At 51.7% G+C, this 15,344-nt stretch overlaps 1 protein-coding gene across 2 annotated transcripts in view; it reads right to left on the bottom strand.

The window, feature by feature from the left end:
- Positions 1-15,344, bottom strand: part of LOC147698808 (E3 ubiquitin-protein ligase TTC3-like) — a 1,930,429-nt gene that overhangs the window by 653,095 nt on the left and 1,261,990 nt on the right. For both annotated transcript variants that reach the window (XR_015299370.1, XM_086935404.1), the window contains exon 34: positions 10,029-10,094. Coding sequence is in view for 1 of the 2 variants with exons in the window: in XM_086935404.1 (XP_086791530.1) it covers positions 10,029-10,094 (66 nt within the window). In the remaining variant the exon portion in view is untranslated. The remainder of the gene's footprint in view (positions 1-10,028; positions 10,095-15,344) is intronic.

Here is a 15,344-nt window from a genome sequence, read left to right as displayed (position 1 = left end):
AAGGTCCACATAGTGTGCCACATCACTCCACATCTGGCGGTCGTATCTTGCTAGGATCGCCAATGCATTCGCCGCTCTGACTAATAAGCTAGCCATCGACGAAAAACGCTTCCCAGCGTTGTCCAACCTTCTACCCTCCTTGTCTGGTGGAGTTGTGAGGGTGGCCGAAGGATTCCGCGACTTCTTTTGCGCCGCCTGCGATATGACCGAGTCTGGTCTAGGTTGTCCAATCAAGCAGGCGGGACTGTCATCCGGAGCTTTATATTTTTTCTCCAAGCGCGGAAGAGTTGGAATGACCGTCGCTGGGGACTGCATCACCTTCTTTCCTTCCTCCCATATGTGTTCCACAATGGGAATCGAACGCACCGCCTTACGGTATGCCTCTTTAAAATCGTACAAGAAACAATCCGTAGATGTTGTAGGCATTGCTAGCTTAAAGCGTGCTGTGGCTCTTTCCATCAAACTGAAGAAACCTCCTACATCTGCCGGAGGCGAATCGACCGGGTCTGGCACTGGTGAAGCCGGATCCGGAGCTATATACTGGTTCCATTCGTTATCAGGGTCTTGATCCTGGTTCTGCCCTGTTTCATCCTCATCCGAGGTATCAACTTGGACTTGCGTCTGCCGAGGATATTCCCTCTCATGTTCCTCCTGTGCAGGCAGTACTGACTGAGCTGCCACCACCTGCGGTTGAACCTGCGCTTGACCTTCCACTGGTCGCGACCCTTGTCTGCTCCTATACTCCTCCAGCATTGCCCTTAAGTCTGTCAAAAGACTCATAGGCATCGTTACCATGCCCTGCTGTGGTTGGGTTTCCTGGTATGGGACCTGTCTTTGTGGTCGCTCTTCCTGTTGATAATAATACTCCTCATCCAAGTCCGAATCATGGTATTTTAGATTCAACTGAGATGGACTGTATGCATCTCCATACATCTCATTCTCCTCCTCTCAGTAGTCCTCCTCATCCAACAAAAGGGCTGGAGGTAATGAAGGCACCTTTCTAGGTGAAGTCATATCTGGAGTTATCCTCCTCCTTCTGATGCTTTCTGCAGCACCTTCCGTCGACGGCGTTGAAAACAAATCCACATTCTCCTTATTTTGAATCGTCGTCGACGGGACCGTCGACGAGAGTCCCTTCACCGTCGACGGGATCGTCGACGGAACTGTCGTCGTCGACGGGCTCATCATCGTCGACGTAGATCGTCGACGGAACCGTCCTCGTCGACGGGCTCATCGTCGTCGACGCGATCGTCGCCGTCGAGATTGCCACCGTCGACGGAATAGTCATCGTCGACGGGATGGTCTTCGTCGACGAGGTGGTAACCGTCGACGTGGTTATCGTCGTCGACGCTGTCGTCGATCCAGTCTTCGCCGACGGAATCGACGTCGAAGTCTTCGTCGACGCTCTCGTCGTCGTCGTCCTCGTCGTCGCTGGATGGCTCGTCGACGACTGAGGAGAAAAATTCACCTCAGATGTTTTAGAGTCTTTCTTGACCACTGTAGAGGCCTCAACAGTCGGTTTCTTGAAGGACTTGGCTACTTTCTCCTGGTGGGAAGGCCCAGCCGAGCTCTCATCCAGTTTAGCCTTTTGCACCTGTGGTGCTTGCCTTTCCCTCTCCTTTACACTCACGTGAGGAGATTCGTTAGGCCCTGGCTTGCCAGACCTATCAGAGGTCCCACGCATAGCCTTTGAGGGGGGTTCAGTCGAAACCTCCACAGATGATCCACCCCTCTTCAAAGATGTCTTAGAAGATGATGATCTGGCATCTTCCTCATCACCAGAAACGACTATTTCCCTCCTTTCCAACTTCCTGAGCCACAGATCACGATCACGGAGGGTTTTCACTGGCATCCTCCTGCATATACTACACCCCTCTACCTTATGGTCTGGGTACAGACAGTATATACAGTCATTATGTTGATCTTCTGCATAAAGTCGTTTTTTGCCACAAGTGGCACAAGCCCTGAAAAGGCTCTTCTTTTCCTTATCAGCCATGACAAGGTTGAAAGAAATCCTGTCAGAAAAACTGTTTAAATAGTACCTCAAGTAGAAGTTAGAGCAGAGCTCTAAGGAGACTCCCTGTCACCAACGATGCGGTAGAAAATCTGAGGCTCTGAGCTTTCTAAGGAAGGTTCTACAGGGTGAGGCTGATCTGATTGGTTGCTAGGGTGACTTTGGGTCTTTTTACATAATGACACCAATAGGCTACAAAAGATAATGAGGCCTAGGCCTAATTTTTTACTTTTATACACCTATTAGGGTGTATTTACCTAGGTATATATATATATATATTATTACCGAGGCTCCCATTCCGACGACGGGGAATGATACAAGCAATGGGAATTCATGAAAGTTCCAATACTGGAGTAAATTCTAGCTGTTCTCTCTCTAAATTGACACACATGTACTTTAGGTGCATTTACCAATTGGTATTGAGTCACTCTTATAAGTCCTTGTACAGTGTACCATAGGTACCCAGTATATATAAAACAACAATTCCCAACAGGTATCAATTTAAGGCAGTTAAATGATGTATGCAGCCAGCATTACATAAAAAAGAAACAAGGAGGCTCATATGGTTTAAGAGCTTGTTATTCACCAATTCAGAGGAGGGTGTTTCACATGGGAATACAGTTAGGCAGCACTGTACAGAGGAAATCATGTGACAACCTGAAGGCACTTGGTGAGTGGTGATATATACAATTGGTGAAAGGTGATGATGCAAGTGCTGAACGTGAACAACGTGACCGGCGCAAGGTGACAAAGGAAATATACAGTGATGGCTCCGCAGGATTAAGCATTAGTCACTTAAATCATGATATCAAACAATTTTACAAGAGCCAAAAACGTTGAATGCGCCATAAAGTTGCGCTGTGATGTTGACGGCGTTTCGATCCCAGTGAGTCGGGATCGTCTTCAGGACAGGGTTGTCGGGTTCAGGCAGTGCTGAGGGGAGAAAGGTCGAATCAGGCAGGGTAATGGAGGCGGGGCGTGGACAAGGGAGAGGAGCAAGGGGGCAATTGGGAAGCGGGGCAGTGGGGGAGGGGAGGGAGGGGTGGTCCGACTGTAGGTACAGAAGCAGGATGGTAGTGAGCTGGTCTAGAAACGGTACCGGGGGAATTGGTGTGAGAAGTGGGGGAGATGCTGCGGGGGGCCGAAAGTGCCCTTGAGGGTGTCAACTAAAGTTAGTAAGGGGACAACCGGCGTGCGATTAAATAGGTGGAAACCTGGGAGCATTCGCGCCTGGAGGTTGCGAATGGTAAGTGGTGTAATTAGGAGGGTGGGGCGTGTCTAGGGGATAGCGACGGTATCAGGAGGATCGGTGCTGCAGGGTGATGAATCGTAGTAAAACCGCGTGTGGAGTGGCGGTAGTAAGTGGGCGTGAAGAAGGTGGGAGGGTAACCTGCACAGTGAAAACTGGGTGGTTGGAGTGGAAACCCTCGCATGGCAGTAGATGTAAACTATGCCTAAGGCGTGCGAGGACCCGGCAAAGGGAAACTAACGTGAATGGGCAGGTACACGGCGAGACGCTCAGACATACTTGTGCATACACTGCAAATCGCGTGGTTCCTGGGTCCCAGGGCGGAGGCAGCGGGTAAACAGTCTGGGGGAGAAGGACAAAGAACATCATGACCGAGAGTTGGCATGATCGTGTAGCAGGCTCACATGGTTGAATAATTACCTGCAAATGGTTTGGCGCAGCCGAGGGTAGGTTAGGAGGGGCAGCACCTGTGGGAGGGAGAGAGTCGCCAGTTATAGTTAGCTGTACCCGCGATCGGCGGGATAGGCAAAGAGCGGAAATATACGTGGAGCGGCCGCCAGTTCCAGGCGGTTGGTGCCGAGCTCCGCGAGTAAAGTTAAGTCACAACCTGAATGAATCAAGGCGGCCAGGGGCAACGAAGGCTGTGAACGCTCGGGAGGCTCGCTGAGGGAAGGAGCAGCTCCGTGAACCCGGAAGGGGTGTCGCGTTGTATATAAGGAATGATTGGGTGGTGATGCAGGGGGGGCGTGGCTGGGGAGGGAAGGGGCGGGGCTATGGACGTGTCAGAGTGTTGTTGGGGCAACGATGGGGTTCCCAGTTAAAACTTGGTTGAAAAGGGCATATCGGATCGATGCATGCATGGTTTGATCAGCGCGGGTGATAACAGACTGAAATCGGCAAGGATAACACAGACAAAATATTGTGGCCCCAATCGCCTAGCCATCTAGCGCGTTGTAAGCAATGGTTTGTACAAAAGTTGGAGACAGCTGAACAAAAGTCAAACGGTGTGAAACCTGGCAGTTAGTTTACATGTTTTTGGACTAGAACAGAGTGAGTTAGCGTTGTGTTAGCACCACAGTACATAATTGGAACACAATGTGTACAATAGTTAAGACAATCGTAAGTGGCGGCTAAACATTAGCCCAGTAGGCAAAAAAAACAATTAGTTTACATGTATTACGGAATAAATCTGAGTGAGTAGGAGTGGTGTCCACAAAACAGTACAAGATTGACATGGGAAGGAACAATTCGGATTGGTACTCAGGTGCAGAACCAGGCTGGTAGTATGCAAGACAGATGGACTAGATTGAGTAAGTGGAAGCACAGGGGGTCTGCAAGGGGGCTAGCAAACCTGTAAATGAAACCAGGTATTTGTGGGTGCATGAGTTTCATGGTGTTACACAGGGATAGTACTGTTCCACTCGTCAAGTGTGTTGAGGCCATGGTTGACCGAGTCGAAACGTGAAATCCATTTACATTCTGCTCTGTTCAACAGATTGGACATACTACCGCCTCTGATTAGCAGTGTAGGTTTTTTAATGACCATCCATCTCAAGTCTGTGTCAAGGTGTTGTTTTTCGAGGAAGTGTGTGACCAGAGGGGCGGTCAACACTTTGCAGTTGATTCTGCTCTTATGTTGGATGATCCGCTGCTTCACCATTTGGGTGGTCTGGCCGATGTAAATGAGGTCACATGGGCAGCGGATCGCATAGATCACATTTTGAGTCTTGCAGTTGGAGTGGTGGTTGAGTTTGTGGGTGAGGCCATTGTAGATGAACTCCTTTGTGTTGATGGTGAGGTCGCACACACAGCAGGATTGACATTTGTAGTGGCCAACTACATGCTCCATGCCCCAGGCGGCTGTAATGGTGTGTTTGTCCGTGGGTTGGTTGGTCCAAGTGATTGGCGATGTCATTTCCCCGTTGATAGGAGAACAAGGGAGGTTCATGAAACTGTTCTTGGGATCGTAGAAGGGGCCAATTTTTCTTGATTATTTTACTGATCTTGTTGCTGTCAGGGCTGAATGTAGAGACAAATGGGATTCTAGTCAGCGTCTTTTTGTTGTTCGGGGTCAGCAGGTGTTCACGGTGGTTGTACCAGGCGCTTTTCTTCGCTTTTGTCACTAGGCATCGTGGGTAACCCCTGTTTATGAGCTTGTTAACCAATATGTCGGCCACCCTGTAGTAGTCTTTACGCCATTTGCAGTTGCGGCGAATCCGCAAGAATTGGCCATAAGGTAGTGCGTCGCGCAGGCCCCTGGGATGGTATCTGGAATAGTGTAGCAATGTGTTACGCTCGACGACCAGGATGGAGGCACGAGCTGTCCCACGCAGGCTCTCGCTGTCGGCGGTGTTGGTTCCGGGGTCGGAGTCAACAGACCTTGGCAAAGGCAACCCACGCGGTGAATGGAGATGGCGTCTGGTGCGGACCAGGAGGGTTCGGGGTACTCCTATTTTGGAAGGAAGCAAGGGCCAGTCTGGAGCAACCAGAACAGCGGTGTAGTTTTCAAGGATCGTCGTCTAGGAGGCCACTAGCCAGCCGGCAAGTGACCAGACAACGCGTCGAGCAGCAAACCAGCAAAAGGGCTCCTTGCAGATCTCGTGGATGCTGGAGGGCTGGTCTTTGGTGCAGGAGCGGCTCGGGGCTGGGGCTTCTCAATCCCCAAAGCACTTACTCGAGGATGCCTCAGAAGTCGTGCTGGAAGCGAAGTGCAGTTTTTCCAAGATGGACGGTCCCACGTGTCTCGTCGCACCCACGGATCCCAGCTGTGCTGCAGATGTGAGTTGAGGTCGGAGAGGTCTGGAAGTCCGGGTCTCGTCGGGCTCTGAAGTCTGGTTCCGGCAGGAAGGACGACAAAGTGAACCGCTAGGACGCTTGATGGTGCCTGCTTGTGCAGGGGGGTCACTCCTTGGCCACAAGGGAGATTTCTTCAGTCTTCTGTGGAGCAGGACGTCGAAGTCCAGAGTTTCTTCTTTGTAGAGTCGTTCAGGATAATCTAATTTGGAATGGGACCAGCTCCTACCTTTATTCTGCTAAAGGGGGCTGTACTAGTGACTAGGTCCCTCGCATGGGTGGGACCAGGAAGGGGGGTGGTTACACCCCCTATCCTTTGTCCGGTTTCGCGCCAGAGCTGGGGCTGGAGTGGCCCAGCAACTGGTTTGAACCGGGGTATGCACAGGGACACCTTGTGTGCCCCAGGCATGTCTCATTCCTTTCAGCCTGGCCTACCTCAATACACAAAATCCTGTCTGGGGTGGTGCTAGCACCTCCCAAGGCAGGAAACCCTTTGTCCAGGCCTCCCTCGCTGGAAGGACTCCCAGCAGCAGGAGGTCAGACTCGTGTCTGTGGTGGCAGCATCCATTTTGTGATGCTGAGGCTCTGTTTAACTTTAACCGGGGTTCTCAGTTATGGACATGTCGTATCCCTCTAGAAGGGTGGAATGCTACCCCCGTCGCCAGAACTGGCGAGGGGTTAGTATTCCAAATCGTATGACACCTTACTCGACATGTTTTGAGAATGCTATGCCAAAGTTAGCAATAACCGCGAGGATTATAATGCATTTAAGAGTATATGGTATGGCAGTATCATAGAACAGCTATAAGGACATGGTTCCGAAAGCTGCAGACAGGCTCAGCTCATGCTAGAGCACCATCTCACATAATACCAAGCACTCTGCCTTCAGGATTGATAAGGCCTGCCATAGGAGAGACTTATAGGAATATATGTGTCCATTCGGGTTAGATATATGTATACTATATCTACAGCAAAGGGTGATTACACCACCTTGCCCCAGCTTTGTTACCAGCCAGTTGTGTCTGTTTAGATGGCCAGCCAGGGGTGGCATAATACATGCTGCAGCCCCTGGTAGGCCTTGGGTGCACTTCTGCCCTGGTACCTATGGTACACTGTACAAGGACCTATAAGAGTGACCTAATACCAATTGGTAAATGCACCTAAAGTACATGTGTCAATTTAGAAAGAGAACAGCTAGGCATTTGGTCTGATTAGCAGGCCCACAGCCAGGGAAAGTCGTAAACCAGTGAAGCACAAAGCAAAAATCTGGAGTGACCATAGGATTGCAGACCCTACTCTCCTACAGCAGCCTTTCAGAAAACGGTTAACAACCGGGGACTTAAAAAGAGAAGGCTGATCTGCAAGCCTTAGAAAGGAGGAAATGGCCGTAAGATAACCTTTGATAGTGCCCAGAGCAGAGCCCTGCTTGGCCTAGGATAGTAGAAATAGAAGGACTTCAGAAAGAGGGGCACTTTGCTGTGCACCATGCCACAAACTTGTTCCACCTGCAGGCGTATACCGTCTTAGTGGAGGGATGCCTGGCTGCCAGAGTGACATCACAGACTTCGGGAGGAAGATCGAAAGCTGTCAACTGTCGCCGCTCAATCTCCACGCATGGAGATGGAGGCTGGACAGGTTCGGATGGAGGACCGTCCCCTGCTGCTGCGACAGAAGATCTTCCCAAAGAGGCAGTCGGATCGGGGGATCAATCAACATGCTGAGTAGCTCGGGATACCAATATCTTTGTGCCCAATACGGAGCCACAAGGATGACTTGGGCCTGGTCGCGCCGACCCTTTTTCAGCACTCCATGGTAGCAAGAAATTCTTGCACCTGTGCAGGAGTCGCCGACGGACCCGGTTAAGGTGGCTAGGTCGCAGGACTCCCGGGCTATAAAGGAGCTGCAGGGGCAGAATCCCTGTCCCCCTCGTCCACATCCGGGGACCGAAGGGGGGGACGTCAGAGAGCGACAACGCTTCTTCGACTTCTTTTTGTGTCATCTCTTACCCGATTCTGGGGGTGAAGACTTGGAGCCCAAGGAGCAATGATGATGGCCCCGCGAGATTTCTCTTGAGTGTGCCCCTGGACAGCAGTTTCCAGCACTGCTCCCTCTAGGTCTTTGGGGCCATGACTCAACAGGACCGGGAGTCTTGATTGGAATCCAGGCAGTAGAGGCAGATGTTGTGGGGGTCCGCCACTGACATATTGTGACAGCAGGCCCCACAAGACTTAAAACGAGGCATCCCTACGTGCATCCCTACGTGCACCGGAATAAACTTACAGGAGACAAAAAGTCTCAAAAGGATAGTCAAAAAGTGACTAAGGTACGTGCTCTAACCGGATCTGCACTTACTGGCGCGGAAAAAAATAAATAACTGACGTCAGCGCGCATGGGTGGCGTCTAAGTAGTCACTGTGACGTCATCTTGGCGCATACGATGCCAGCGACACGCACGGAGCCGCACAACGCCACCTACTGACGCGCAGAGGTACTGCTAGCAAAAAACTTTCCAGATCCATTCTGACGTTTGGTGATATTTTAAGGTAAGGAATCTATCACTAACGTGTCTCTTTCAGATAAAGCACAATTGCAGCAATCCCTTTTTCCCAAAAGTCGGAATATGCATTTTAAAACAATCTCCTATATTCTTGAGTCTGAATAAAGAGTAAAGGGGAAAGCATTACATGCCAAACTCCACTTTTATCCAACGACTGCGCCTCCCATACAGGCGATCACACTTGGATTCTGAACCAAGTTTCTTAACTGGAGCGCATGCCTAGCTTGCATGGTGTGCAATGGTTAGCTGTGGTGTGGCCTTGAGCCACAAATTAATGCTAGCCAATCATGGGCTACCTCATTTGTGTGCCTGCATCATACTAACATAGCCCTCCGATGCATTGTTAGGGGCATGTTCTGGAAAACTGACATTCTCTCCCACTCAACCTTGGACCACTCAGACTTGCTTGTTTCAAGTCTCTAAAAGGCCTTTTTGTTACATTTGCCCTTTTATGCTTGGATTGTTTAAACATACATTTCCTCATATTGTACAGTGTTTCCTCATATTGTACAGTGTGCTGTATCTCCATTAGGGTGAGTGCATTTTACTGAAAAAAACAAGGAAGACATTGCATATCACTCATGCATAAATGGTAAAAAGAAAATGAGATAAAAGTATTCACACCATTAGAACACAGTGGAGTGCGGATGGCATTGAGCTCCATGATGAAGATTGGGCATAGGTGTTTTGTTCCCCCGAGAGTGGTAGCGATCCAGATGAGACTTAGACTGGTGCAGCTTAAGATCTTGCATAGGTCGTACATTACAGGGCCTCGTCTGGTACGAATGGGTAGAATAGAGAGTGGTGAGTGCCACAGGGTTGTGGAGAACTAGGCACTTTCATGCACATTTTGTTGCACTGCGAAGAAGTACAGAAATATTGGAAGAAGATTCATGAGAAGATAAGGGTCGCTATAGGGGTGGAGGTATGCCCAGAGGCCCGCCCGGAGGTGTATATTGAATGTGTGGCAGCCCACAGACTTCAACACATATGGGAAACAATGGGTGACACTGGCGTGCATGGTTGCGAAGAGGAATATTGCGCAGTTGTGGGAAGCCAGCCGGCCGCCCCGGGTTACGAAGTGGACGGAGGACCTGGACTGGTGTATGTTCAGGGAGATGTCAGTGTATGTGGCCAGGGGATGTCCTGAGAAATAGGGAAAGGTCTGGGGAGATTAGAATAGCTATCATGGAGAGATTTGTGTGCCCCCGGCGCAGCGAGCGGGGGTGGAAGCGCCAAACTCCCTGTGATCCATAACTCACATATTGGCTTTATAATTCTGTACAAACCACATTGTATTATTGACCAAAGATGTTACTGTTAACTCACCCTATGTCTTTTCTTTTCTTTGACAATTTTGTTAATAGAAAGATTTATAAAAATAAAAATAAGTATTCACACCACATGCTTTCTTACCTGATGTTTTTCAAACGGATGAAAGGGATCAGTATTTACATTGTGGTCAGACAACTCAATAACAACCTGAAATAAAGAAAATATATGTAGAATGGTCAAAATACAATTCACACAACAAATCATACGAGTTACTTACCTTCGGTAACGATGTATCTGGTAGAGACGATTCTAGCCTCAGATTCCTTAACGTAGAATTATCCCCAGGCGTGAGACTGGATCCAGAAATTCTTGCCCAGCATCCCTGCGCGTCAGGAGGACGGCATCACACGGCTCCGCCCAGGCATCGGCCGCGTACGTGACGTCAGCGAGGTCACATATGTCCCACCCTGTTGCGCCTACGTCAGTTTTCTTCCGAGAACTTTTACGCCCCACAACGTGGAGCCATCAGACAAAACTGTGGGATTATGGGAACAGTGTGCAAAAGAGCAGGAAAAGAATGGTGATGAACAACACCATACGAAGCAGCATCAACACTGCAGCACCCGAAAGCCACCTTGCCAGGATGTAGACAGGCCCCTCTGGAGACAAGGAACACATGCAAAATTGGCACGACCACACACAGCAGGAGCACAACCCCAACTGGGGAAAAAGCCACGACTCGGCGGCCCGTCTCCGGTGAGGACCACACCAGCAGGCACCCAACCTCTGGGGAAGAAGGGACATCCCAGGACGAATCCACCAACTGAAGCCTGTCCAGCGCGGTATAATCCGCAACTTGGAGCAGGGCGTAGTCGTCGGTGGAGACGCCGGACAGGCCTCCACCTCGTCACATGGTGCTGGGGACCGTGGCTGGCCTGGAGCCGAGGTGGTCAAGGGGCGGCGCCGGAAAGGCTCCAACTCGACTATCAAACCACGCAGCTGCCTGCTTGGAGGAATGAACCACCGGGAGAGTGACAAGGAGTCCCCCACCAGCCTCAACCCATGGGGGGACGAGTGAGATCCGCTGACCCCCACGGAGGCGCCTAGACCGACTAGACCTCCGACGAGGCAGCCGTCTGCACGGAGAGACAAGAGGTACCCAGGGAACGACCAGGAGCCCCCGGCCAGCCACGTCCCATAAGGGGACAAGAGGGGCTCGCCAACCCCCGTGGCGCCGCCAAGGCCGACTCGACCTCCGACGAGGCTGCCACCTGCGTGGAGGGATGAGAAGGGTCAGGGGAGGGACATAGGGTCCCCCTTCGACCTCGACCCATGACAGGACGAGAGGGGTCCGCCGACTCCTGTGGTGCCGTCCCGGCCAGCAGCTGCCGGCGCCGAAGCGGCGTCATCTCGGCCTCAGACAGAACCTGTCGAAAAGGGTCGAGTGGGGATTGGGGATGTGACCCGAACCCCGGCGACCTCCCGCGAAACCACAGGGACCCCCGAAGGGCCGCACCCCAACGGCACAACATCCTCCAAACCATTCGGTGCCGTTGCCGAAGCCGCCGGCGACGCCGTGGAGGGCCCTGCATGGCGCAAGGGATCCGCTGACGTCTCAGGAGGCGAAGGAGGAGGAGGAGAACGAGAAGCCAGCGAGGCCTGCAAAGCCGCCGAATATGTCTCCATTTGGGCTCTCGACGCCTCCTCACTGGGGAAACGGTGGATAGGGGGACGAGACACAGGGCAGCATCACCCGTGGAGAGCCCCTGCCCCCTACAGACTGGAAACCAGCCCTCGGGGACAAACTGCGACACTTACCCACAGGGACGCGATGCTCTTGCGGCAGAAGATGGATGAGAACGACGGCGACCATGACGGCAGCTCCGAAAACCCTCCGCAGAAGCTGAGTGAGGAGACAAAGCCGATCTGCACATGCGAGTCAAGAGGAGTTTCAAGCGGCGTTCCCGCCGCGACTTCGGCTTCAACCGCTGACAAGCTTCGCAGTCCGTGGAGCCGTGATCCTCCCCCAAGCACCACATGCAAATGAGGTGAGGATCCGTCGCTGATATCAAGCGCCCACAAGACAAACACGTTTTTAAACCCGAAGGTATCCGCGCACTGTTCTCACAATCCACAAAAAATCGAAGGAAAATGGGCCCAAGCAGGCAGAGAGCAAGAACCGGATCAGTTTCGCACGCAAAAAAGGAAAAAACTGACGTAGGCGCGCCAGGGTGGACTTATGTGACTTAGATGACGTCACGTACGCGGGCGACGCCTGGCGGAGCCGCATGATGCTGTCCCCCCCGAGCGCAGGGTTCCTGGGCAAGAATTTCCGGACCCAGTCTCACGCCTGGGGATAATTCTACGTTAAGGAATCTGCGGCTAGTAGTCTCTATCAGATATGAAAAACACACCTCAGATACTGTCTAGGAGAAAACATAAAGCACAAGTTACTTACCTTCGGTAACGATACATCTGTAAGAAACAGTAGTTAGTATTAGATTCCTTAATCCCCAGGCGTCAGACTGGATCCGGAAAATTTTGCGTAGCAGTACCGCTGCGTGTCGGTAGGCGTCGTCTGCAGCTTCGCGTCCGTCGTCACAATGACGTCGTCGGAGAACTTAGACGCCGCCTGTGAGAAGTTGGCCTGATATATAATGTTCACTATTCTAGTGAGCACTTTGTATCAGTCCAAACGACTCTTATTGATAAATGGTTGTAAGTCAACCGTAGACCAGCTATCCTAGTAGCATGGACAAGAGCAGTCTTTAGGCTAAACTCTAGAGGGCGTGTTAAGCCAGCTGTTATACCATCACATATACCCCTTGAACACCAAGTGAAAGGACACCACACAAGTGTTACGAAAATAAACAGTGTATTTATTTAGATCACAACAGCCCTGTACTCTTTATGAGGACAGGGTACTAAGCACACAACAAAAGTCTTACGAAAATACTTTAAGTTGCACAATTTACACAAGTGCCCAAGGGGCACGAAAAACCATATAATACAACAGTGGAATGCGAAATTACTAGCAGGTAAGTACTAATCTCATAGGGTTTGGAATCGCTAGGACTGGACTACTGAACCTTCAGATTACTAGCAGGAGGCCTAGGGGACTCGGGTGCAGAGTGTGCAATCTCACGCGGGATGCGGGACAAAGTCTATGGATACTAGTAAATGCAAAAGTTAGTGTTCTCGGGCGAACCCGACTAGGTAGAGCTGAAACGAAAAAGGATCTAGACCCTTGGATAGTGAGGCTATGCTGGGGCACCGAAATGCCAAAGTTACCTAGCCCAGGGGCTGCGGCTGCATAGGTCTGGAAAGACGTCGGGGATCCTCGTTGCAGTCTATGGAGCCTGAAAGAAGAAGTTGCTGGCAGGCGACCAGTGTTGAAGTTCGAAGTGATCCAAGCCTGGATCGAAGACACCTGTAAGCAGAGGGGACCAAGTTCTGAATCACTAGCCAGTGATTAGGTGGGCACCAGGATGGCACCGGATGGAGTCACCTCGACCAGGTGAGTGGGCGACACTGGGCTCTGCAGTCTCACGGACCAGGAGGCGTTGTCGGCGACCAGGATTGAGGTGCGAGCTGACCCACGATGGTTGTTGCTGTCGACGTCGCTGGACCCAGGACTGGGGCAACAAGTCTTGGCAAATTCAAGCCCACTCGGTGGACTCAAAATGGCGTCTGGAGTGGACCAGGAGGGTCCGGGGTGCTCCTCTTTTGGAAGGGAGCAAGGGCCATTCTGGAGCAACCAGACCAGCAGTGTTGATGTCGTCGGGAAAGCCACAAGCCAGCGGGCTAGTAGCCAGACAACGCTGTGAGCAGTAAAAAGCAGAAGGGCCCCACGCAGATCAGGTAGATGCTGGAGAGCTGAACTTCGGTGCTGGAGCTGCTCAGGGCTGGGGCTTCTCGGACCCCAAAGCACCCACTCGGAGGATCCCTCGGCGGTCGTGCTGGGCAAGCGTCGTGCAGTCTTGAAGATGGCCGGTCCCTCGAGCTCTCGTCGCACCCACGGGTCTCAGCTGAGCTGACTATGTGGGTAGAGGTCAGAGGTGCCAGGGAAGCCGGTTCTCGTCGAGCTGGGCAGTCTTGATCCGGAGGAGAGAATTACAGCAGACCGCGATGCTTGGATGGTGCCTGCGGATGCAGGGTGACTACTCCTTAGCCACAAGGGAGAAATCTTGAGAAGAAGTCGAGAGTTCCTTTCGTAGAAAGTAGTTTCTTGATTCAAAGATGATCTAATTTGGAAGGGGGCCCGCTCCTATCTTTATACTAGGAAAAGGGGCTGGCACGCGACTAGGTCCTGCCCATGGGTGGGACCAGGAAGGGGGTTTGGTTACACCCTTCTCCCATGCCGGACTTTCCCCAGCTCAGGGGCTGGTGTGCCCCTGGAACTGGTTCTAGCCGGCAGATGCATAGTGAGCACCGGGGTGCCACTTGCAGTCACCCTCCTCTAAAGCCCTGCCTACCCAGGATACACAAAACCCTGTCTGGGATGGTGCTAGCACCGCCCCTGACAGGAAACCCTTTGTCCAAGCTCCTCTCGCTGGAAGGACTCCCAGCTGCAGGGGGTCAGACTTGTGTCTGTGGTGGCAGCATCCATTTTGTGATGCTGAGGCTTGAGTTAACTTTAACCGGGGTTCACAGTTACATACATGTCGTGTCCCTCGAGAAGGGTGGAATGCTAACCCCGTCGCCAGAATTGGCGAGGGGTTAGTATTCCAATTCGTATGACACCTTACTCGACATGTTTTGATAAAGCGATACCAGAGATAGCATATAACCGCGAGGATTATAATGCACTTAAGAGTATATGGTACGCATTATCATGGAACAGCTATTAGGACTTGGTTCCCCAAGCTGCAAACGGGCTCAGCTCATGCCAGAGCACCATCTCACACGATTCCAAGCACTCTGCCTTCAGGATTGTCAAGGCCTGACATAGGAGTGACTGATAGGAATACGGGTGTCCATTTTAGGGTTAGATATAGGTATACCGTGGAGAAGTGTGGCTCAGGGGTTAGAGGCGGCAGACCCGGAATCTGAGATCGGTCCTGGACCAGGGTTCAATTCCCCGCCCCGGCGGGTCTTGGGCTAAAATTCCACGGACTCGATAATTCTCGTCCCGGTGCCTCCTCAACTCTCGGGTTCACACTCTGCGACTCTGGGCAATAGCTTGCTTAATCTCCACAACGGCCCCTCGCGGCGGGATGCCTGACTTTCACCCTGTGGACACCCTGTCGGGGCTTCTCACAGGGGAATATCAGGACGGGTTCCCTAGGCAAGCGCCAGGATACCCTTGTGGTGACAGGTTGCGCTATATAAGTATACCTACATTTACATTTACATTTACATACTATATCTAAAGCAAGGGGTGATTACACCACCTTGCCCCAGCTGTCGTGCAGCCAGTTGTGTCAGATTTAGATGGCCAGCCAGGGGTGGCATAAT

The sequence above is a fragment of the Lissotriton vulgaris genome, chromosome 8 (genome assembly GCF_964263255.1).
Source record: "Lissotriton vulgaris chromosome 8, aLisVul1.2, whole genome shotgun sequence".
Lineage (NCBI taxonomy): Eukaryota > Metazoa > Chordata > Amphibia > Caudata > Salamandridae > Lissotriton > Lissotriton vulgaris.
Note: the sequence above shows the minus strand (reverse complement) of the source record. Positions and strands in the feature narration are given on the sequence as shown.